General features: G+C 36.5%; 2 protein-coding genes across 2 annotated transcripts; both read right to left on the minus strand.

The window, feature by feature from the left end:
* Positions 1–1,667: 1,667 nt before the first annotated feature.
* On the minus strand, positions 1,668–6,920 carry LOC140327601 (chymotrypsin-like elastase family member 1). The gene is made up of 8 exons (XM_072406990.1): positions 6,836–6,920; positions 5,988–6,085; positions 5,099–5,199; positions 4,377–4,502; positions 3,686–3,822; positions 2,613–2,758; positions 2,259–2,408; positions 1,668–1,792 (listed from the first exon to the last, which is right to left on the minus strand). The coding sequence occupies exons 1-8, from the start codon at positions 6,873–6,875 to the stop codon at positions 1,784–1,786; spliced, it is 807 nt and encodes a 268-aa protein (XP_072263091.1). The 5' UTR covers positions 6,876–6,920; the 3' UTR covers positions 1,668–1,783.
* Positions 6,921–14,674: 7,754 nt separating this feature from the next.
* On the minus strand, positions 14,675–19,865 carry LOC140321626 (chymotrypsin-like elastase family member 1). Its single transcript, XM_072398385.1, has 8 exons — positions 19,809–19,865; positions 18,702–18,796; positions 17,588–17,688; positions 16,951–17,076; positions 16,360–16,496; positions 16,051–16,196; positions 15,164–15,313; positions 14,675–14,797 (listed from the first exon to the last, which is right to left on the minus strand). Exons 1-8 carry the CDS (start codon positions 19,846–19,848, stop codon positions 14,789–14,791), a joined length of 804 nt encoding a protein of 267 aa, XP_072254486.1. The 5' UTR covers positions 19,849–19,865; the 3' UTR covers positions 14,675–14,788.
* Positions 19,866–25,075: the final 5,210 nt, after the last annotated feature.

The following is a 25,075-nucleotide window of genomic DNA, read 5'->3' on the forward strand; positions in this document are numbered from 1 at the left end:
AAATACATTATGGTTGCCATTTAAAATGATTTGCTTTAATATTCAGATGCTGTAATATTGGGAAGACATCGAATAAGCACCAGCTATCTTTTTAAATTTAGTACATATTGTCATTATGAGAAAGTCAATACTATTACATTTTGTAATAGGATAATATAGTGCTACTGTGATGGAGAGGAAAGACAAATACTCTGCATTGAGATGAGGAAAGATAGTGGATACTCAGAATTTATAAAGTCATATATGTTACCACTGTCAGCAGTTGACAAGCTGCCATCCACCACCAAGATCCAATAAATGGGAGAGGGAGGCAGGAGTAGAAAAAACGTAGCTGATGCTGGACATCGCCAGCCAGTCAATGAAGCAGACTATATCTGAATTGCTGCAGCTTCATGTGCACTGTTAGAAGATGCTTTTCTGGTCTGTGTACCTGTGCTGTATGCCCCCGCAGTCTAGCGCACCATATATATTCTGCAAATTAATTAGTTGTCCGCCCTCTGCTTCTTGAAGCATTAGGCTTGTCTTGCCTACAAGTTGTGTGATTTTCTGCTGGATTACCTATTGCTGCTTCTGACCTGTTTACAGACTGCATGTTTTCTAAATGTGATTGTTTGCTTTCTGGACCAATATGTTCACCTGTGATCTGGCTTTGCTTTGTCCTAATTCCTCAGATACCTAATTTGGCAGCATGGCTACCAGTGTATGACTTCCATCTCTGTTTCCTGGACTTGTTTGTGCTGGTCTCTTCTGTACGGTGTCATCTGTAGATCTTCCGGTTACTGACCCTGCACTGTCTGACCTTCCATTGTGTCCCTGTCCTGCTTTCCTCAGTCCTTGTTTCCATACACTATTCTTTCCAGTATAAGTCCTGAAGGCAAATGTTTGGTAGAACAGCGCAACTAACCTCGTGAGGCTGATCAGGAGCTTGCTATAAGCAAAGAGTGCAGAGATTGGGGGATTGACATCTGGTAAGCACTCACATTAGACCATGGCCTTACATGCACACTGTGAGACGCTTACAGTGTGCACTGAAATCAGAGTAAGCATTTTCAGTATGATAGAAGACCCTGCACAACTGCACAGGACTAGGGTAAGACTGGAGTTACTCTTTAAACTCATTCCTGGTCATTTACTTTAAAAACCCACCATACTTATTAGGAATATGGCAACCATTGCAAATGTTAAAAGTTCACTTTTATAACAACTAATCGTACTTAACATGTCATAAAGAATATTTTGCTGTAAGATGGTGCTCTGTCAAACAATTGCCAATGCACAGGATACATATGCTATAGAGTCAGCGCATACTGCAAACTGGTAAAAGGGTACCACTCTTACTGTGCAGTTCCAGGTTAATACCAGGGACAATATTAGCATTGAGTTGTGCATAGGTTGCAAATGTGAATATTATTGATAGGTTATAAGGCTTACTCACAAATTTGCAATAAAATATTTGAGTGTGGTGAAGAATCAATAACTTTCACTCTTTATATTATGTGAATATTAAAACTACTTTATACTGATGAAAAATTTGTGTTAAATATGTATATCCTTTATATTCCTTTATACAATGGTTCATGTAAAAATGTAAAATACGCACTGTGTAGAATTATATTCATAATGTAATGTGTTGGGTATGGATTGAAAAAAAAAACATACACAAAATATGCTGGTGTTCAACTTTTTATTGGCAAGCTCATCTCGTTTAAATATTATAGGTGAAATAGATTTCAATGCACCAAGCTTGATTCTTCTCAAAATCGCTTTACAAAGTGTTTCCGGTTTACAGGTTCTAAAAGAAGCAAACATATAAAATGTCTGTTAGTATATCAGAGGAACTATACCGGTAGTAAATATAGTGTAATATTCAGCACTGCTGTTTCTAAACTTAGCTGTACTATTTTACAAATTATGCAGACAGAATTTTTCTTTTACGTCCAGTCCTCACCTATAAAAGGTGCAAGCTCACCCAGTAACAATTTATTCACCCATCTACCAGATAAACAAGTAACTGTAATAGCTTGTGAAAGGTTTCTCTGGCAAGGTTTTCATGCCAGTTTCCACTGATTAATGCTACATACATAACAGGATTATGGTGATTTCTATGTGAAATGCAGCACCCAACTAATGAGGAATGGTGGAGACAGCTGGAACAAAAAATGTGTTTTGTTTTTTTTACTTTATACCCAAAGAGATCCCAGGTAACACATGAAGGTGGAGTTGTGAAAAGTAAAGTATAGACTCATATGGTAACTTACGCTGTTGATCCAGGAGGTGTAGGCAGACACTCTGGTGAACACGGATGGTTTCTGGTAGTAGTTGCATCCAAGAGAGGATCCAAAGCTGACAATACCATGGACCTGGTATGAACCATTGACGGAGCAGTTCAGGGGTCCACCAGAATCACCCTAAAATGTTAAAAAAGGAAAAATCTTGTAATCACTGAAATTATTTGCTAAATTATTATAAGAGACACAGTGTCCTGTGCTCTCGTTGTTTCTTATTATACAGTGGCAATATTAATTATGATAATAGCAATATCATTTCAACAAGGTACTTGAATTTCTGTTCATTACAAGCTCTGTAGGAAGACATTAAAGAAAAAAACTCACATTGCAGGAGGACTTGACTCCATCACCACCAGCGCAGATCATGGTGGTCTTAACAGTGCTGCCCCACCAGGAGCTCAGGGAGCAGGTAGAGTGGGCAACCACGGGCAGAGTGACCTGCTGAAGGATGGTAGCCAGAGAACCGCCAGCTGCAGATAAAGAAAGATTTGTGTTACAACCACTGCAAATAGAAAGCCTATGTCCATGATGGTAGAAACCTAAGAACACATTCCACATATCAATGTCAAATAAGTTATTGTGTAGCACTTGCTTTTACAAATTACATCCTAAAAAATAAACAATTGTACAGTATTCAAATTTTTTTGGCTTGGTTTCTACACTTATTCTGATCAATGTGGATGGGGCTAAATGAAAAACAATTCCTGTTGCTAACAAAGCGAGAATTACATCACGGTCCAAGCTGTGATCAATGAAACCACAATGAACAATTGAAAGTCCTTAATGAAATATGGAAGAGCTGAAATTGGATGAGGTGCTGAGATTTGCAAGACATTGTAATACAATGAACAGGTTTGGGTGGCCATTAACATTAATAAAAGGGGATATGTGACAGTAACATGGTGATGAATTATGCATACAAAAGAAGACTGAACAGATGACTACTAAGAGTAATGCTTAGTAGAGACGTTGCTGTCACCAAAAATGATCATTTTGGGGTAAATGCTGTACAGATAGGCTGTTTGACTCATCACTGAGCAGCCTGTTCCATTCGTTGAGGGGTAGAATATTATTCCCCTCTTTGGCTCAGTATTATAATGGCATAGCAATCTAACTCAGTGGATCACTAGCGAGCTCCTCAGTAATGTAGAGGGACACCTGTACTAACAATTGATTTTCTCCTGAGACGATCAAATACAAAAGCTTTGGATTATGAAAATTTAGAATAGGTAGGGACTCCATGGCAGTTTTTGGGGATGTTCTGTGTGTATGATAAGCAGTTGGGAAAATTTAGCATACATTACCAACACATGTACCTTAACACCCATAACATTTTAATAAAAAGTGTAAAACAGCACTATGTGCCTACATTTCCCCATAACGGAATCAACACTTACTGCTGGTTCTTCCCCAACCAGTGACAACGCAGTTGTAGTTGTGTGCCAGGATGTAGCCATCACTTGGAAGAGAAGCCACTCTCACAGAGGTGTTCTGGGTAGCGCTGGAGGCCAGCCACAGGATAGCGATATCGTAACTGTAAATTATACAAAGTCATTGACAAGGGTGCCCTACATTTATAAAAGCAAATTATAAAGACATGCATAGTCTTTAGCCTTTGAATACACCCACCAGAAACAAGACAAAATAATAGGGGTAAAATACTAGGAGGGAAACATTTACATTTAAGGAGGGAAACATTTACTAAAGCATGAAGGTACATTGAACAAATGTAAACATATGGCCCATTATTTTCAAATAGCTTGGATTCATGATTCTGATGCCTGAAAAAGCTTAGTTGAGAGTGAAGCTAGAGTGACAATTGCCACTGACGGGGCAGTTTTTTGTGCAGGGTCACGGCCTGTAGAGTCAGGCGTGGTAGACTTCCCTATGACTTTTCTTATGTATATAGTGACAGAGCAGCTAGCATGGCGGCCTCGAGCTGAGATCTGGGGCTGAACTTCCAAAAAGTTTGCTTGTTAAACTGATGTTTTACTTAATGCTTTCTCATTCATGTATACTGTAAAAAGTATTGATATGGCTGTGGGCAAGCAGTAACAAATCTACTGTCATGTTTTAGCTTTTTTTTACCCGGCAGCGACGTTGTTGGTGTTCCAGCTGGCGTGCTTCCTAATTGTAGACACGGAGATGTACTGTTCGGTGCCATCGTTAGCGCTGAGGCTGTACTCTCCCAGAGCAACACGGTATGAGACAACTCTATGGGAAAAAGAAAAGGTTAGAAGAAAATAGGAGATTCTCCTACTCCTAGACATAGTATAAAATTAAAAGAGGCCAAAAAACATTTGTATCTCTAAAAACTGCATATACCAGTAAGTAATATCCCCCTTTAAACTGTATAACTAATGTCAGAGGTGTCTGCATAATAAAATTCTACTCTGGGCAGAAATAACTAAAGTTAAACTCAAGCAAAATAAGGCTCGCTATAATTTGTGCGATGTAGCTCACTAAAAGTGATCAGGTCAAAATGTCATTTCTTCTCAATTAAAAGAATCTTTTGCACAGAAGTAGTGACACATAAATGTGACCACAATGAAGAGGGCTAGGTATGTAAAAGTAAAAAAGTATCATTATGTGTGTAGAGGATGATGGGAATTATTAGCATTTCTGAAAAAAAACTTCATTAGGGACATTTGTACATTTTTTATTCCAAAGTGCAAAAATGCATCTGTACTGCTGATTCCATAAGTGTGCTATTCCTAATACAATATTGATTTTGAAAACAAAGGTGTAGTTGTCCTTAACTAAGACATTGTACCACAGGAGATGACAGAAAATGATAATAATGATATTACCTGTCAACACAGTGAGCAGCAGTCAAAACACGGTTGGCACGGATCAGGGAACCGCCACAGGTGTGGTACCAGCTGCTGCCAGACTGGTACTGGAGAGACACCTGAAGGAATTAAATAGCAAACATGTAACTTTGCTAATCAGTGGAGCTAGATTATAAACATAATGAAGCAAAGTGAAAACAGAAGTGTTTCTACAGCAAATAAATGTCCCCACCTTACATGTCTCAATTACATTCTTACATATCATTTTTCTTATCTTTTTATTGATCTGGCTTTTATAGATAAATCTTAATAATTCATACAACAGTCATACTGTTCAACTGTTTGTCATATTCAAGGGTGTCATTGAAAGTGCACACCAAAAAGTTTAGAAATCCACCTACAGGGCCCATTATAGTATGGAAATCTGTAGATCACTGTACAAGTTTCCATATAACATACAATTTAATTTTTTAGGGACCCTAACACACTAAAGTGATACCCCTGCATTGCTTTAGAAAACAAGGGCTTGAACTTTTTAAGCATTAAAGTTGATTGACAGCATTTTTAATTGATCTATTAGGGCAATCCATGCTTTTTACAGTTTAAAGCAGCGTCATGCAGCCATAATCACAGTAAAAAAAAGTCAGGACACACCGGCCAAACAGAACTGTTAAGAATAAAAGACTGCAAAGGACTGATAAAAAAGGGTTTAGTTTGAATTTGTTTGAAACTTTAATTCTGAATACCATTTCTCTCAAGCTAAACATAGTTCTGTACCCTTTTTATCCATTCACTAATTCTGTTCTAAGTAGGCAAAACATGTCACAGAACATTTTTTATTGCATACTGACTGTATTAAAAAAATATCTTCAATTAGGAGCTAACCATATCCTTGTGTATAACTGACCTGCCATGGCCAGGCATTCCTGGCTGCATTGCTGCCTCCTACAACACGGCTATTATCATTGTCCTCGAAATAGCGGACGTCATCATCATGACAGTATCCTTTAAGCAAAATAAAAAAATGTATTAACACATACAGTGTAATAGTAAATATGTTAAAAACTGGTATAAAAGAAACAAGAATTTATAGAGAATTTGACTTCTAGAAAGCAAATGGAAAGCCAGCGCAGAAATTAACTTAACCTTTACATTCAATGTTCCAAGTACAGAAAAATGAAAAATGGTAGAAAAATGAATTTACAAGAAAGTCTACTCAACTAGAAAACATGCAGCAATAAAACTCTGATGGGCATTCTAGAATTTCTGTATTTTTTTATTTTTTTGTAACTCCACTTTAATGCAGCTACATGATGTGAACTTCAGCTATATTCAGCATGGCATTTAAAGTAACCTGTAGCAAATCATCAATACTCATTTTTAGCCATATGCCCTCACCATTTAGAATTCTAGATGGCTGCACTGGTTGCTGTAGTTTGCACTTTAGTTTTACGCTTTGAAGGAATATATAACTAAGCCTGCCGCTGAGTAGATTATAATAAATGTGGATTATATTGTCTAAATCCAGGGGCCGACATAGGGAGGTTCAATTTGTGCTTCTGCATGTGGGCCCCAGACCCTCTTCGACCAACAAGGCCCCCAGTCGGTTTTGCCTAGGAGCCCACTGTTGGCTACATCCACCTCTGTCTAAGCCTGTCTAAATAAAATATTCCTGGATTAATGAATATACTCCCCTATTCATACTTTCATTTAATTAGATAGAAGTTGTTATGTACAGAGAATAGTACTTCTTACCGCAAAGGACGAGGGTAGCAATTACCAGAAGCCTGAACATGGTGAGTCAATTGCAGGGCAAACTCCTACTGATCCAAGCTTACGTTGTCCCCTCTTTTATACCGGTGAGAAGTCAACAAGTAGTGAGAACATTTACAGGTGATGCAAGGAAAGCAGGTGCTAAGTTTGTTCATGGTTTCTCAAGGGCAAGATATTTGTTTTTTATATAAAGATTAGCAAACAGGAAAAGTAATATCCAAAAGAGGGTTTTTGGGATATTTTTAATTTGCGTGTGTTTGAAGTTTCAAGACGGCTGAATCATCATAAGGGATAGAGTTGGCCTTTTCACTGTGTCATGTACAATACAAGAGTCTGTGGCTAGATGAGCAAGCTGTTGTTTCGAGAAGTATGATATTGCAAAGAACAGTAAAGTACTCATACTTCTAGTAAACCTGTGGACCTTATATTTTAAAATGGTTTAAGGTCCATACACCGCTAAAAAATGTATATATAAAAAATGTCAGATGGACATACATACACCGTACAGTTCAACTTGATATGAGATTTTTTAGGCATTAAAATAAACATTGCACTTTTCAAGAAGAGAACTTAAGATGATATTTATTAATAAAGTATTTATAGTATTGATTGTCATACATAACTGTAAATAAATACCTAAATGTTCCTCAAAGGGGCTCACACTCTAATGTCTCCACCATAGTCATGTGTCATTAATGCAGTCTATAGCCAATTTTCAGGGGAAATCCTTTAACCTAACTGCATGTTTTTTGAGATGTGGAAGGAAACCCTGCACAAACAAATGCATTTGAATACAAACTTGATAAATATTCTTTGACGTTTACCAATCTTGTTCACTGGCCATATAGCACAAAAGTCTTCTATGGGGCGAATTATATTGGTGGATAACAGGGAGTTTCCTGATTGGGAGGTGGCTGTTAGGAGTAGTAGCTATAAGCGTAGTAGTAAACTTTCAGGAATGATTGTTTAGAAACCTAAAGCATGGTAGTAGGATGTATAATTTAGGTTCTCTAGAACTGGAGATGGTCCACTTTTTACATATAACCTTCTTCAGTGTGGGTCACCTGTTATGTGTCACTGCCTCCATGTCAAAGATTCTTTTAATAAAGAAAAAATAACATGTTTGTTTTTTTCTTTTTAACCGATCACTTTTAGTGTAATAAATCACACAAATGGTTAGGCGCACATCCGTATTTCACCAAAAAACTTTGCTTGAGTTTAACTTAAGTAAATGCTACATAGAGTAGTGTGGTATGGCGCAGACACCTCCAATATCAGTGATACAGCTAATACAGGTAATGCTGGTATCTGTTGTTCTTAGAAATACAAATGTTTTTTGGCCTATTTATTTTATATTATGTTATAGAGTAGGGAAATATCTATTTTTCTTTCAACCTTTTTTTTCCCCATACAGTTGTCTCATACCGTATTGCTTGGGGAGAGTACAGCCTTGATGCTAATGATGGCACTGTACATCTCCGTGTGTACAATTAGAAATCAGGGATTTAGGTGATCCGGCCCAGAGTAGTGTAGCATGGTACAGACACCCTTGACATCAGATATACAGCTTATGGTGTGGCAATACTTAGCGGTTTATGTTGGTTTAAATGTGTCAGTTTTCATATGCATAGTGCCCTTTGCACCTTTAGGTGATAACTATATCCATATGTTAAGAATACAAATTTTGGTGAGAAAAACATTTCCAGTGCCACCTTCATATCTACACTTATGTGTATGTGGATTGTAGAATCTAACAAATTAAAGTTCTTATGATATTTTTTTTTCAAATCGTTAACCTCTCTATCTATTTTACATTTGGATAACTAAATATTTTTGTTGTGGTTTTTTTGTCATTAAATTTGTTAATTATTTCTCTTTAAATCAGATGCATGACTTCATCTCTCCCCCTGAAACAAAGTTTTATTTCTAGTTGATTCTGACAGTACATTTCTTGGTTTTCCCCTTCTTGGAGATAGTCAGACTGTACAACAAATGTGGGGGTTGTACGGTTTGGAATAAAAACATAAATCATTTGTGTAGCTGCTTCAATTTGACCTCTGACCTCACCTGATATTTGAGTCTATTTTAAGGTTTAGCATCTACAATCATTTTGGCTGGCAAGCCTAGACTGGCAAAATTCCTAGATATGAGCCTTATCCTGGCATCAAAACATGCTTTTGCCTGGCCATGTACATTTATTCATTACCTGCAAGTAAGCAGATTGGAAGCTTTTACTGTATATTAAAAATGGAAATTCTCTGAGGAGTCTGCTGAGGTTAATGTTATGCTTTAAAACTATTTTTCAAAAGAAAAGAAACCTGTAATTTAGACTTTATTTTGCTTCTTTATCTTTCTGTTCAATTGTCAACCCAGGGCTGCCCTCACACTGATGATTACACTGCTTATTTGCTCATAGCTACAATTGTAATACTAATAAGGAAATCATAAAGAAATAAATGTCTTCTGCTTTTGGCCTTGTGAATGAACATATCGCGATATTATCGAGTGCCTGCACAGTAACCCCAATTACTATGCCTAAAAAGCAGAAGATATCAGTCTCCGTAAGGTTGACTTTGAACGTCATGTCTTTAACCCCGAATGGACTGACAGATTATTCTTCGTCCATCGAGGCAACAAAGCCCTGTGTTTAGTGTGCAAAAATGAGCCAAGCAGAGTTGTAACCCCTTCCATCTTTATCCAAAACTATAGGTTGACATTCAGAAATCGGGCCATCAATAATCTGGATCCTTCAGTTTTCTGGCATGGATTTCGGAGCGCATTTTCAAATTTACACTGTTTTATGGAGGCACTATTTATGTTTTGATGGTACTGTACTCCAGAATCAACTGTTAGGTCTTGCTTTTCCTCCATAAAATGAGGCTGTTCCTGCTGCTGAGGATGCTGTTACTGTCAGTCATGAAGATGATCATCCTGACAGCCTATTTGCTATTTCCTTTTTGAGGGTACAATAATGAATAAAATTCTGAGGCACTAATTTGTTAAGTTGAACTAAAGTTCTGTATAACTGTTGGTTAACATTAAAATTTAATTTGCTTTTCATTTAGTGTCATTTCATTTAGTGTTATTTCAATTTAATATGTACAGCATATTTTTGAATGTCAACCTGTACAAAAAAAAAGTTTTGCCTACACATAAACTTTAAACAGTGACATATATGGTCATCTAGAAATCTAGAATCTTGGCCATTGTATGATATGTAACTTTTAATAAAAGTAATGTTGAAAGCTGATTATTATCTCTGGGCTATAAAGATTACTTTTAAATAATAATGCAAATAATTGGCTTAGCACTCAAGTCATCTCAGGTGTCAAGGTATCAGGTATTATGTTGCTAGACATAAAATGTATTATTGAGACTTTGATAAATCCATCCATATAATCAGAAAGATAAACATATATTTAGAATTTTTTTTTTATATCTGTTTAAAAAACTTCACTATCGTAATTTAGTTTGCTTGGAAATTCATCAAGTCAAGTGGCAGTATCATTAAGTCTTAGACCTGTTGACAAAGATTTGGTATGTATAAGTATTGACTAAAATTTGTCCAGCCTTATGAAAACTTTCAATATTTAGGACACTTAGATCTCCTTGGATTTGTGCATAATGAAATGTGGATCCTTGTTTTCATCGTCTCTACAGTAATTGGTTGAAAAAAAAAAATCTATTTTGAAGTATGAGAAGGTAATAGGGGTAACCTGCACTATTAATGTCCTGAAAAACACAAATACCAATATAATAGTATAAAACAAATATACATATATATATATATATATTTTTTTTTTTTTTTTACTATTTTATTAATATTTTTGTTTTTTATATATAATATATATATTGGATTCCTTTTGAATGACCTAAAAACCTGAATAGAACATATATCTGATAAGAGATTAAAAATTCTGCTGGTTAATGTGAATGCAAAATGTTCGTAAATATGGATTAACATGACCCTTTTTATTAAAAGCCATTTTACCAGCGCTAACTAAAATATATATATATATATATGTATATATATATATATATATATGTTTTACCACAGGTATATATTTATATATATGTTTACCCAAATGATGTAATGATTGCTTCAAGTGAACGCAGCACTCTACTTTGTGTCAGGTGTCAAGGTATCAGAAGCAAGCCACTCCCAAGGTTATGTTACTATACATAAAATGTATTCTTGGAAACCTTGATAATTTTATCCCTATATACAGCAAGGGAAAAAAACAGTTGGTAATTAATATTATCAACTCTGTTTCATAAAGGTTTTCATTTGCAACACTACTTAGAAGTTGTTTTATTCATAAATATATCTCTACAGTATGCCACTGTAGGCAGGTAAACTATTTCTTTAATATTTTAATTAAAAAGAAAATAATAATTTACCTTTGTGTCTTCTAAAAGGTATAGTATAGTAGTATGTATCGTGTAATAATATTTTTCATTTGGGAAAGATTCACTTGAATTTCAATGTAAGCTCCTTAGACCTGAATTTAAATAAGTAGTTCGATGACTTGCAGCTAAATATTTTTTTTTAATAATCATCACTACATTGCATTGGCAAGTTATGTTATACTGCATTGTTGTAATAAAAGTTGCAATCTAAATCTAAAATAATGTAAAATCTAAAATATATTGTACAGATATGGCTGCATTACCATCATTCAAAATAATGAATCTGAATAATGAAATTACCAGTCTTATTGTGCAAGGACTGAAAATGTGTCAGTTTAAGAAAATAAACTTGTGGTGTTACCACAAAATATCTCAACAAGAAAACCAAGAAGGTAGGACCAGGACTTACCTACTCTGGGACATCTCATTTTAAAGGAGGGTATAACCAATTGGTGGATGCCACTCTCCTCACATACAGTTTTATTGGGATAGTTTGTGGTGAAACTGCGTAATTATATATACCCGCCTGGCTAAATCTAGTTATTCTAGAATCTAGAATTATATATGTATAGATTTAAAGTAGTTTACAATGAGGAGTAAACAACAGAACTAAGATTCCAATACTAATGATCTTCTTTTGGTCTTTTATAAATGTGCATTACGTTTTAGGGAAGTAAATATACATGCTGAGAATAGCCCATGATCATTTTATTATGTCTTTCTCTGACTAACAACAAATAACTTTATTACAGCTTACAGACTGCGCTGTTGTTGCTTTTAGTGGTACAATGCCCATCTTGTCAGCAAAATTACTAACATAATCGGACCAAAACACTATCAGAAGTTAAACCTAATGGATATTAGGAATTCTGCACCAAATGTCGGTCCCATACATAATAAAATATATAAACCAAAGATGAGAGCATACATACTCACAACGTAAAACTGGGACATTTTGTGGTGTCATAAGCAACTATTAAATCATAAAATTAAAAAATCATACAAATATTAGCATTGGATATATGAGTAAAAAATACATATTTGTACTAAATAGATCAAGCACCTCAGATATACAATATATATGAAGAGTGATGTATGTATGAATCATATTTTCATATTTTCTTCCTTGATATTATCTTTATACTTAGTAACAATGTTCAAGATGCGTTGCTAGTCATCTAATTGCCTTCTTTAGGTTCATTGAGTATTAGGAACACATGCAAACATTTACAGCCACATGAATAACTCATTTACCTCCTAATCCAAGCTGCATGGTGTCATGTAATGTATCAAGGCAGACATTATTTGTCAAAGAACATGGCAGGAGGATTGAAAGTTTGTCAAACCACAAGTTTCTTTATTATCATAAACCCTTAACCACGATGCCACATAGACAGAAATAAGTGGTAAAAGTTTGAGTCAAATGGCGAAGGCCATTATTACATGGTAATAAATCTCCAGTATACAAATGTTAAATTGGCAGAAAATGTAGGAAATTAACAGTACCAAAGGCCCCAAACCCAACTTTAGAGATGGTTACTCTAGTCTGACATAGATGACCTCTTGAAGTCCTCTAACATGAATTTAACATGTACACTGAACATCTTCACTGTTCTCAAACAAGTCTGCCTTTTCCTTAAAGTTCAGAACGACTCCTAAGTCCTATCATGTAGAGTTTATTCTTCTATTCTGGGCCTTGCTTTTGCTGAATGGTTGCTTTGTCCCAATGAAAAAATGTCTTTGCAATCCTCACTACACTCGACTGTATATACTAAGTTACTTTTCTTGTGGGTGGATGATGGGTATTTTGTATGTAATAATTTTGGTTTCGGTGTGTTGCTTGGTTTAAAAGACATGGGGTTGGTATGTCTGTTCAAGATCAGTGCTGTTGTTTGAGTTTGAGCAGGCCATAAAATCAGCTCATTCATACAGATTCTGCTAATGCCCTAGTGCACCAATAGTTGGCTGGGTTAGTAGTGGGGGGTCTGGCAGCCATCTCTAGCTCCTTCATTTAGCCATCTCTGAAAGACTGCCAAGCATCCACGTTGATACCTGTCTTACATTGGTAATGTTGCCCCCCATGCCTTATAAAAATCAGAGGGACTCTATAGCTGTCATTTCAGTGTGATCTGTTGGTCAAGGCTCTCTGCTGCTATCAGATAAATTTATTTGTACTCCTTTATACAGTAGGAAAGTTAGTGTTTGAGAGATTTTATGTAGATGACATTATTATTATTGCACCTTGGTGGTTTTCATTTTAACTCTAAATTTAGGTTTGTACAGCTGTTCATAGAAAATTTATTACAGGTAGAATGTTGTTAAAAGATATGCCCGTCATTTTTGTAAACCCCAGGAAACAAAACTACAGCATTATGTGTGTGCTCTCCAGTAAGAAAGTTGGTGCAGTAATAGGAAATCTAAAAAAATGGGATTTCAGATCATGAGCCGGATTTATTAAAGCTCTCCAAGGCTGGAGAGGATACACTTTAATCAGTGGAGCTGGGTTATCCAGTAAACCTGGAATGGATTTGTTAAAAGTCATTTGCTATTTGTTAGCAAATGTTTTCAATCCCATACCAGATCCATTCCAGGTTTGCTGGAACACCCAGTTTCACTAATGAAAGCCTTGGAGAACTTTAATAAATCAGGCCCAGAGTTCTGCTAAATGAAGCAGGACAAGTAGGCACCTCATTAGTTTACTATCATTTTATTTGGAGTCCTCTACTTAATACCATACTTAACCTTATTATTTGTTATACTAATAATTTTGACTATATAATGGTTCATAATTGGTACAAATATCTGCTTGGTCTGCACTGTAGGGGTTATTGATACAGGTATGTTGTTGGTGTGAGGATTGGGGCTCCAATGAGGCTCTTAGTGTGAGGATTGAGGCTCCGGGAAGAGTAAATGTGAGGGGTCAGGGGTTCCAAAAGTGTCATGTGTGGGTTGGGTTTTTAGGGAAAGCTTGTGTGAGTATTGGGGTTTCATGAAGGGTAGTATCAGCATTCTGGTTCTAGGAGACTTGAAGCCCAAGTAAGTCAGTGTGAGGGCTGGAGCTTCGGTAAGGGTTAGTATGAGGGTTATTGTTTATGTGCCAGGGAGGGAGGGCTATTGTGATGACAAGATGGGTTAAGATGTGAGAGTTGGAATTCCAAGTAAGGAATAGTGGAGGGTTGGCTTTCTGCAGACAATGATAGTAAAGGGCTAAGGAAAAAACTGGAGCTCCAGGAAGGGTTGGCCTGAAAGTTAGAGTTCCAAGGAGTGTTAACAGAGGTTTAGAGCTCTAGGGAGGGTATATATGGGTAAATGGATTTGCACTGCAGGTATTTTGTTATTATTACTGTTTTTACATAATATGCAATGGTTCATATTGTACACAGTTCACAATGAATAGCAGAATAAACACAGTTTGAGGATGGATAATAAACTTTTAATACATATTAGGTTTTATAAAGAGTATTTCAAAAGTTTCTTCTTTAAAGATGTCCATAGATATGTTCTCTTGCCACTTTGTAGATGTTCTTACAGGTTCTAGAAGAAAAAAAATATTTGGTGAAGATTGGTGACTGCTACCTAAAATTAAAAAAATGTTTAAAATGTCTGTAATATATTATTTCAAAACTAGAACTAGACTCATACAGCAAAGTGATTTTGAAGATTGTAGTACATCTTGAGAAAAGTTGAGTTTTCTTTTAACTTGTAATGCAATATTTATAATTATTGTGTTTTTCATATAAATTGAATTTGTTTATGGTAGTATTCAACAAAGAATGTACACAGAATGAAATCTAAAAAGATTTGCAAAGTAAGCAGAAAAGTTCAATAGGAAAAACGTTGCAATGCAATTATTGTTAAAAAAAAATGACTAGATAGTGTGTACTGAATAATGAAACTTACGCTGTTGATCCAGGAGATGTAAGCGGACACTCTGGTGAACACTGTTGGCTTCAGGTAAGCATTGCATCCAAGAGAAGATACAAAGCTGGTAACACCATGGACCTGGTATGAACCATTGACAACACAGTTCAGGGGTCCTCCAGAATCACCCTAATAAAAAAGAAAGGAACCAATTGAAGAGATAATAGAGAGAAACATTTTCGCAAATAACTCCATTATTTCTTTTCACCATGGATAGCTTTGATAATTTGCTTAATCAAAAAATTGTGAAATTGACAAACAAATCATAGATGAGCAGGAAAACATTGGCTTGTTGTGTATACTGCTTAGATCCGCTACTGTTTTCTGGTGTGCTTTATCCACCTAACTGAATTGTGCACACACACTGCTAGTTATTACCTGTCTAAACATTCACTTTAAGATCTCTGAATACATTCCAGAAGAATAAAAACTCTTACATTTTTATTTTTTGTGAAAAAAAGCCACAGCCAGTAGAAAGGCTTGTCCCCTGCCCTTGCTCTCTGAATGGACACATTGGCCTCAATGCAGAGGACTAATACCCCCATTTGTTAAGTCAGAGCTGGATCCCCAATCAGCAAAGCTAATGCTGACAGATGAATGAGTGTTCCAGCTGTATCTCAGCAGAGGTGCCAGACCTCTTCGGAGAGATCACTGTCTTTCGTAGGGTTTACTGTCAGGGGACAGGACCTTCTACACTGAGGCTGCTATCTAAAAACAATTAGGGAGGTTTACCTATTTCTTGAATGGTTTGAACATGAACAATATTAAGTGCTTTCTAAGTTGTAATCATGTTTTATCACTTTCTATGGTTGACCATGGCTTTTGTGTCACATTGGGAAAGATTGAGACACTAAAAAATAACCTACATTGCATCCAGCCTGGACTCCATTGCCTCCAGCGCATACCATGGTGGTCTTCACAGTGCTGCCCCAGTAAGAGCTGGAAGAGCAGGTTGAGTGGGCAACAACGGGCAGAGGAGCCTGCTGGAGGATGGAAGGCAGGGATCCACCAGCTGCAAAAAAAAAGTAATTTTTTTACACTAGTATCATAAGAAAACTTGTAATTAGAAAGTTTAAACAAGTCATATTATGCAACTCCAATGCAATAGCACAGCTAACAATAGGACTTCAGCAGATTATCATCTCAGTCATAAACCCATTTTGCAGGTTACTTACTGGAGGTTCTTCCCCATCCACTGATGATGCAGTTGTGGTTGTTAGCCAGGATAGTGCCATCAGCTGGCAAAGAAGCCAGTTTGACATAGCTGTTCAGAGTAGCGCTGGCAGCCAGATGGAGGATGGCAATATCATAACTATAGTGACAAAGAATAAAAAATCTATTGTTAGGTACAGCAGACAAACATTCTATTTGTGAATAGGAGAGAATATGAGAGAAGTGAAAAAAGCAGCACTATGGGCCAATCAGATGTGTCACAGTGATCATGTGCTAACAAGGAACATGCTGATAGGAGATCAGACCAACAGAAGGTGGAGTCTGATGCTTCTCCTTTCACTGTATAGTTACAGCCTAGGTGAAAGACAAGACATAGGAGTATTTCCTATTTGCATTAGTGAAAATGTGGGTTTTCTTTCATGTTAAACATGGCAATGCTGATGACAGAGATGTAAAAATTGGGGCCAACTAGCTACTTTTTTGGAGGTTCGAGACATCTTGTTGTTTCAAACTATTGTGCGGTGGATGTGTTACTTTCTTCTGATATTTAGATAGCAAATGATTCTTCTAGATTGTGCCAGCTTGGTTCTTACCCAGCAGCAACATTGTTGGAGTTCCAGTTGGCATGAATGCGTTTTGCAGACACTGAGATCACTTGTTCTGTTCCATCATTTTGGCTAAGGTTGTGTTCTCCCAACACCACACGATAGGTGGCTGCCCTAAACATGGAAAAAAAATTAAAAAATAAGGTATTTATACAATAAATCTGGTTATCTATAAATAGGACCATATATTATTCATAATACTATTCACTGTTTGGATGACATACTTGACATTTGCACATACTAGAAAGTATGTGCCTTCATATTTTATTAAGGTCCCACTTGTCTAATATCCTATATACACAATTATGGTGCTACCCATTGAGTACCTGGGCTTAAGGCAATAATCAAGGAGCCTACTTAATTTAAAAAAAGTTCCTCTTAGATATTTCAGAAAGTTGGGGAAAGAGATCAGAAGTTCTGTTAGAGGGATTTAACCTTGCTCCCCAGCCTGCTAACAATGGTTTACCAAACAAAAAGTGTGGAATATCTACAGCAGAAACAAGAAGAGAAATAACATACTGACAGGGGGGTCTAACTGCCCCACCACTTGGAGTTGGGATGTTCATCTAGTAGACAATCTGGTAAAACTGACCAATGAGCTGTATGTGGCAATGTTTTTGGTTACCTGTCCACACAGTGAGCAGCGGTCAGGACACGGTTAGCACGGATCAGGGAACCTCCGCAGGTGTGGTACCAGCTGCTGCCAGAGATATACTGAAGAGATACCTAGAGGTGGAAGAATAAAAATAACTATACTTATTATTTTTTCTTTTAGTTGTCTCTAAGCATCTCATCTAACTGGTATTATAAAGAATTTTATAGGAGAACTATTTTTTTAAGATATACACCTGGATAAAGTAATTTAATGTACACAAAATTATATTTCTATGTGAAATGTATAATACACTTCGAGGTGAGCATATTGATTCTCACTGATTGAGAACAATAAATTCTACACTGATGATTGGGAACTAGAGACCATGGGATTTGGGACGCCTTGGATGGAAGATAGGGATAATCAGTTTTCAATTATGGAAAGAAGGAGATATTTCTTTGTTCACAATTATAATGTTGTGATTTACTAATATATGCAATCCGGATTCATGCAATCTATTCACCCTAATGATTAGATGAGCACAACTGTGAATTTTTGCATTTCTCCTTACTTTCATTGCCCTAAATTGTCAAAACTTTGGAATGGGGAAGCAGGGATCATTAATAAAATTGGGATACCTCACAATGATAAGTATTTGGCACAGTATTTCACATGTTTCAGAAGTTCTCATCATTTCAATAGTTAGTCCACTTAGCAACAGTGTGTGCAGCCAAGCTTTTCACTAACTTAGTTTGCCAATATTGAGGTATGGAAACAACTTGCAGTGTTTGTTTCTGATATATAGATAACAAACATTGTTTTTTTCAGAATCCTAAGTCTTGTCCTGGGTCTTAGAGGCTTTGCAGGGCTTTAGATAGGATACGCCTCTATTCCTAGATCAACATCTGATCTGTTCATCATCTAGATCTCAAAAATGTATAATTAACTGTGCACTAGCATTGAAATATTTTAGATATACTGAACAGAGTCATCTACTTGCTATTATTTATTTATATGTATAAGATTGCAATATTGGCACATACATTTTTTGTTGTTACATTTCATTTTCCCTGCAGTTCAAAACTATGTGGCCATGGGATGGTTTTAATAGGTTTAGAAACACCAATACAATTTCCTATCTTACCTGCCATGGCCATGCATTTTTTGCAGCGTTGGTACCACCTACAACACGTGCATTCTCCTCAGTATTCTCAATGTACTCAACATCATGGCAATGTCCTGTTGGAAAAATAAAACATAATTCAAAAAAGCAATCAGATCACATCTACACAAAAACTGGAATTTTCATTTTTTTCATGGGAAAAATACACAAGTCTACAAGTACAATTACCTGTATATGTTCAATATTTGTAACTGTTGAACGGTATTAGTTAGTTCATAAATACAAATATATATATATATATATATATATATATATATATATAGAAATCTGTTGTCCTGTTCTGAACTCTAAATCCACATTTTCAACACCTTGCATCACAGAAAAAAGCAATGGTTAAACTGGCAGAAAGTTGCTGAGTGTAGGTGTGTAAATGTGTGTTCTGGTACTACTTTGTTTAAATTTTCTCTTCATTGTTTTTTAAATCTTCAGAATTTATAAGTCAAGCTGCAGTCCAATATAAAATCTGAGAGCTACTTAAGTCAGAGGAAAGGTGAAGGAGGGTAAAGAAATTTATAGTAAATGAAGAATACAAAGATTGTATTCTACCACTCAGTTAACATTCCAAACTCTGAGAATGTTGTTTAAGGCTAATAAAATGTGCTTTTTATTTTTAAATGATATAGGTGAAATTCCCTCTCTGTGACCCAGCTGGGGAGGTTTTCTGCCACATTCTTTTCCTGTGATGATTGTACAAGAAATGGAAGAGCAGACATCCATGGCACATGAGAGCATGGACAACAATAAATTCCACACTCTACTAAAAATCTATGTTGTCTGCGTTCCTTGGAAAGGGTCATCCATCACTTTCTGCATCAAATAAAGGCACAGGCAAGAATAAAATCAAACATGGTTCCAACCCTTACCTGCATTCAGCAAGACTAAATAGAAGTTTTGGCTAGGTTTGATAGCCCTCTTCTATGATAGTCTAGATTGTGTCAAGAATGATTGAAATGCATTCAAAACGAAGAAGTAGGGAATCACAAAAACAAGATATTAGGTTTGGATGGAAGCCATGATTTCGCCTAATTCCACCCTAATAGAACAACTCTAATAGACATTGTATCTTACCACAGAGGACAAATGCAGCGAGTAAAAGGAGCTTCAGCATTTTGGATAAGTTGTTGTTGCTAGGAAGACCAACACTATGAGCTCCCTTTATATAAAGCAGAACTGTTTGGCACGTATGATGGGAATGCTTACAGATGTTGCATATGCTAGATTTAACTGATATGATTTTCCTTTCTTACTCAAGGCTATTTGGAATGTTTATGTAAAGTTTGTTAGAAGGCTTTTTGCCCAAAATATAAGACCTTACAGCTGCCATGGCCATTTTCCGAAACACCAAACAACCTAATGTGCAACCTTCCACTCCCTATTTTCCTTTCTTGTATGCTGGCTTTTTTCAAACTATAACTTCCCGTCAATTAATTTAATATTAAAAATTTCTGCTGGGGTTTAAAAATCCTCACTGCAATAAAGTCATATTTTCATATACTGATATAGGGTCAACTCTTCACTAGTGGAATGACAATGGCACTAACTAGATTCAGTTATGTCTATGTGTTATACCAGTCCAAACTCATGATGAACTTTAAATTAGATGCAATTCTGGCCAATGCCAGCATAAACTAATCCATATCTCCCTGTAAGCTAGTACGTATAAAGAACACATGATCCATATGTATTTGTGCTAGTGCAATTGTGATATGTAGCAAAACCCTACACCTGGAAATGGTGGGACCCATGGGACAACTTTGGACATAGGTGACTTCAGAAGTTCCAACAAAAAGTAAGAAACCCTGCAAAAAATCAATGGAGAACAAATATCCTATTCACCTAAGGCCAAAGTACCATGAAACTTCATCTCCAGGTCTTCTCTCTTCCTTCCTTGTTTGCAATTACATTAGTGTCTATTGCACCACCTGCATGGAATGAACACTTTCCATTGGCTGTCCAGTCACTTGGTTCTCTCACAATAGAGAAGACGAAGTGTAACATCAGCATTATGGGACAACTAGGAACTGCCCACTGTGGAGGGATGAACTGTGCTTAAACAGTCCCTACAGATGAAACAGCTCTGGATGAATGTTCTGTTATCGTCTTGGTTAACCTGGGACTAATGAAATTTTGCGGTGTGCAACCTTAATTTCCCTGAGTTTAGAGCTGTCAGGACCTGTAGTCAAGCCTGCACCCATTGCTTTTCAAACTGCCTACTGCAGACAGTGGAGCAGTTAAGCTGTTTAATCACCAGTTTATTTTGTTTTTATGTTTTGCTCATGAACATATAATTTATATAGTTTTTGTAAATAAATTGCACTTGTGTATGAACTTATCCAGGTACTCCCACATGTGTGTAATAACTTTACGCAATATAAAATTATAGAATCTGCCTCTTACACTATTGAAGAAGTGGTGTTCACTGGGAAACGTGTGGAGATCGACCCTCAACTTTGTTATACAGTGACAGTGACACAAGTTTTGTATTCTGGACAAAAAAATGCTACACATTGTTGTTGGGGGTATAGTAGGAAGTTATGGTTATTTGGCAGCTTTATTGTGCATTTAGTACTCATTAGATTCTGTAATCCATTTGTTATATTTTATGACCTTTTAAACCAGTGAAGCCCTATTTTGGCAATATTGTTAGGTCATTTAATCATTACAGCTGAAATTGGATTGAAGGATGGGCAATCATAAACTACTGTATGGCAAGCACCAAATAACCAGTGTCCATCTTTGAATAAAATGCCCACCAAATAACAAGACACCACTAAGGATTATTGTTTCTGAATTCATTAGTGTATCTCAATGCATGCCAGGATGTGACTTTGAAAATCCATCTTAGAACAGAAGACTTCACTGAACAAGGCAGGTTTTCATGTTTGGAAGGTTTAGGAAGCATCATTTAGGTCTTTTGTCAATGGGCATTGGTTTACTATGTTTTATGTACATTTGAAATGTACATCAAATCCAGGTAAGCAAAAGCTCATTGAATTTAATTAAGAAGTCTGCTTTTGACCTGCTTTGCTTTGGACTGCATTTCTTCAGTGCTGTATGTTTAAACTGCATGTGAACCAGGTAAATGCAAATGCAGCTTTTGACAATATTTCCTATTGACACGATCTCCTCCAAAGTATGGTATAATTAGATTAGATATATCATCACATATAACACAGGCCTGCAAAATTCAATGACTTGAATTTGGGATGCTACATTCAAAAATACCATCCATTCCCTCCCATCATGTGAGGTTTTCTCACAGAATACAAGGAAAAAGTCTAGAAAAAAATACTCTGATCACTTGTAAGAACTTATTCAGAATTTATTTCTTATTTCTTTCAAATTGTACAAAAAAATCACCATTGTAAATTATTTTCAAGACAAACATCCAAAAAAAGGAAATATTTGAAAATAAAATTAAACAGTAAAAACTGGTTTCTACACATTTACTCAATGACATGTTTGCTGTCCTTCAAAACTTCTCTGTTCGTGTTTCTTGTCCACAGTCTCTTGTGTCAGCCCCCAGCAATAGTCAGCAATCATCCTAACATTCCACCAGCCCCGGTACCTCCTTTCAACTTTGATATCCTCATAGAAACACTTACCTTGCTCTTTGAGCACTGCACCCTAGTTTTCTAGAAGGAAATTCAACGTCAGGCGTATTGAACAATCCAGTTCTTCTAATTTTGTCATCATATTTGACAAACAAATAGCAGATGTAAGATTTAGATACAAAATTTTATGTTTTTCAAGTTGTACCCTTGGACCATACAAGAGCAAAAATAGCAGTCAATGTTGTAATTGTAAGGCTCCTTCCAGACCATAGGCCCCAAAACGATTTTTGTTTTTTTTTTAGCTTGAGACCACTGTCTCTTCCATGCAAATACAACAGAGTTTATTTTTAACATATAACTTGTCCTGATCACCAGGTTTTTATACAAAATATGAAAAGTAAACTGTTTTTTTCACAATATAGTTCCCACATATGTAACAAAAACACTCTAGTGTAGTGTGACAACTTCGAGTAGCCATATTCAAGAGAACAGGGCATTTTAGCCTTTTGTCTTGAACTCTGTCTTTGCATGCATTTACATGTTCTTTGTCTTATTTATTGCCCTCTCAGAACTCCTGCTAGTTGAAAAAGAAAAATATTCAGTCATGTTAGTTAAAAATTTGGTGTGGGTACAGTGCGGAATGTCAGAGAATAGTAACATATGACCAAATTGAATATGGTGAAACATAAGAATCAGTTAAAACTTTCGAAAAAATGTTTCAATCGCAGGCCATGTGTAATCCACAACCAAAACAGTTAGACCAATCTAAATCTAAAGAAGGAGACAACCAAAACTGGTAGTCTGGCTCATGGTAAATACCCAGACGTTGCTATGACCATAGGTGGATTTTGAAACAAAAGCACAATACATTTGGTTGGTATATAATGGTAATGATCTATGTATATTATAACGTAAATGGAAACATCCCTTACTACATATTCATACTTACACATTAATGTCTATTTGGTATTTGACACAGGGTGTGTGAAAACTAATACAGAAGGACAGTTGCACACAGAAAAATACCATGGTTTAAATTCTAGTAATCTAATTTAGATAAACCCTTACACAAACAGCCTTTAATAGTCTAAAAACAAACCATAATCTATTTGTCATGTCAAACACAGGTTGCCTTAAATAGGAATATATATTTATGCTCTACTTGGAATTTATTTTGTTAGCCATTTACTGTTTCTGAGCCACATGTTTTACAGAATTTTGCTTCACTGGAAAGTAACACAAAGAAAACAAAATATTAATATTGATACATAGGAGAGAAATTGTTGCAGCATACTGTTTTCTGCAACAATCTACAACAATAATCTTACTTAGCCAGTTCCATCTTCGAAAGAACAAGAAGAGTGCTGGTATCCTCCTTTTTTTAGAGTGTAAAGCTACGTACACACTTCCAATAATTATCGCTGGTAAACGAACGACGAACGATCCTGCACGATATCTGCGAACGATCGTATAGCACCGATCCTGTACATGCAGATAACGCTACGATCGTTCGCAGATATTGTACACACAATAGATGCGATCGTTTGAACGATACAGGAAGTGATGTGCACCACAGGAAGTGAATACTGTACACGAACGTTCGTATCAAACATTCACCACACTGTTCCATTTTCCCTTTGTGCAATATGCCTTTCAAATTTTTGTCAAGGAAGAAGAAAGCCGCAATTGCTTTGATATGTGTGCTTGAAGAGGAGGAGGAGGTTAAGAAGAAGAAGCGGCGAATGTGGTGCAAGGACTGGTTGTTGGAGCGAGACAACATTTCACATGACGTTCTGCTACGGGAACTGCGCCTCTCATCCCCAGATGACTACAAAAATTATCTGCGTATGTCAGATGTCTGCTTCCAGCAATTACTTTCTGCAGTTACACCTTTGCTGCAGAAACAAGATACCTTTATGAGGAAGTCCATTACACCTGAGCAGAGGTTGATCGCCACCCTGATCGTTCATCGGCGTCGTTGGTTACTTTTTTTACGAACGATTTTTGCCCAATCGATCGTTCGTCGTTCGTTCGTCGTTCATTTCCAACGATAAAAATTGGAAGTGTGTACGCAGCTTTACTCCCACATAAACTAAAACAAATCACACCTAAATTACATTCTTCTCATTAATACCAATCTAACCAACAACTTTGAAGGAATATGTATGGGTTTGGAAGACAGCCATTGATGATGGACTTAAAGCCTACCTAAGCTCAGAATTTTCACTTTACATAAAAGGCCTAGGCGATCGAGAATTAATGGGAGCGCAAAGCCTCCTGGGATACCTACGTCAGGCATCCTGGGAGGCTCTTAGGCGCAAAGAGAAAAATGTGCGGATCTCACGCATGCGCAGTGAGATCGGCAAATTTTTTCCATCCTACAACACCCAATCTCATGCCTGGGTTGAATGGCGTAGGATGAAGAACCCGGAAGAGAAGACGAAGCTGGAGGCACCTGGAGCGTTGGCTCCAGGACGGATGCCGGGACAACGCCGGCCCCGTTGCAGGACACCCCTGGAGTGGTCCGACTGCCATGCGGGATTAAAAGTAAGTGTTTTTTTTTTTTAGTTTTGAGTTTAGTTTATCTTTAAGTCATCCCACAGATGAGGAAGCCATCAACTTGTTCCAAATACACAAATTATGCTTTCTAAGGCTACCTAAAGCTTCACAAGATTGCCACAAACAGTCTAATGTTATAAAAACGTGGTGATCATGGGGTTAATAGCTTCTTTTACAATAAAAGGTAAAATTCTACTGGAACAGCTTTTAGGAACTACTAAA

Source organism: Pyxicephalus adspersus, chromosome 1, assembly GCF_032062135.1.
Source record: "Pyxicephalus adspersus chromosome 1, UCB_Pads_2.0, whole genome shotgun sequence".
NCBI lineage: Eukaryota > Metazoa > Chordata > Amphibia > Anura > Pyxicephalidae > Pyxicephalus > Pyxicephalus adspersus.

Bases quoted from the DNA above. Each gene is read 5' to 3' on its own strand.
- LOC140321626 (XM_072398385.1), bottom strand. From the start codon at position 19,848: ATGCTGAAGCTCCTTTTACTCGCTGCATTTGTCCTCTGTG. The intron at 17,689-18,701 runs GTAAGATAGGAA...TTCCACCTCTAG, and splicing joins AAAATGCATGGCCATGGCAG to GTATCTCTTCAGTATATCTC. The intron at 16,497-16,950 runs GTAAGAACCAAG...TTGTCACTATAG, and splicing joins TCCAACAATGTTGCTGCTGG to TTATGATATTGCCATCCTCC.
- LOC140327601 (XM_072406990.1), bottom strand. From the start codon at position 6,875: ATGTTCAGGCTTCTGGTAATTGCTACCCTCGTCCTTTGCG. The intron at 4,503-5,098 runs GTAATATCATTA...TTTTTCCCATAG, and splicing joins GCTGCTCACTGTGTTGACAG to AGTTGTCTCATACCGTGTTG. The intron at 3,823-4,376 runs GTAAAAAAAAGC...TATAATTTACAG, and splicing joins ACCAACAACGTCGCTGCCGG to TTACGATATCGCTATCCTGT.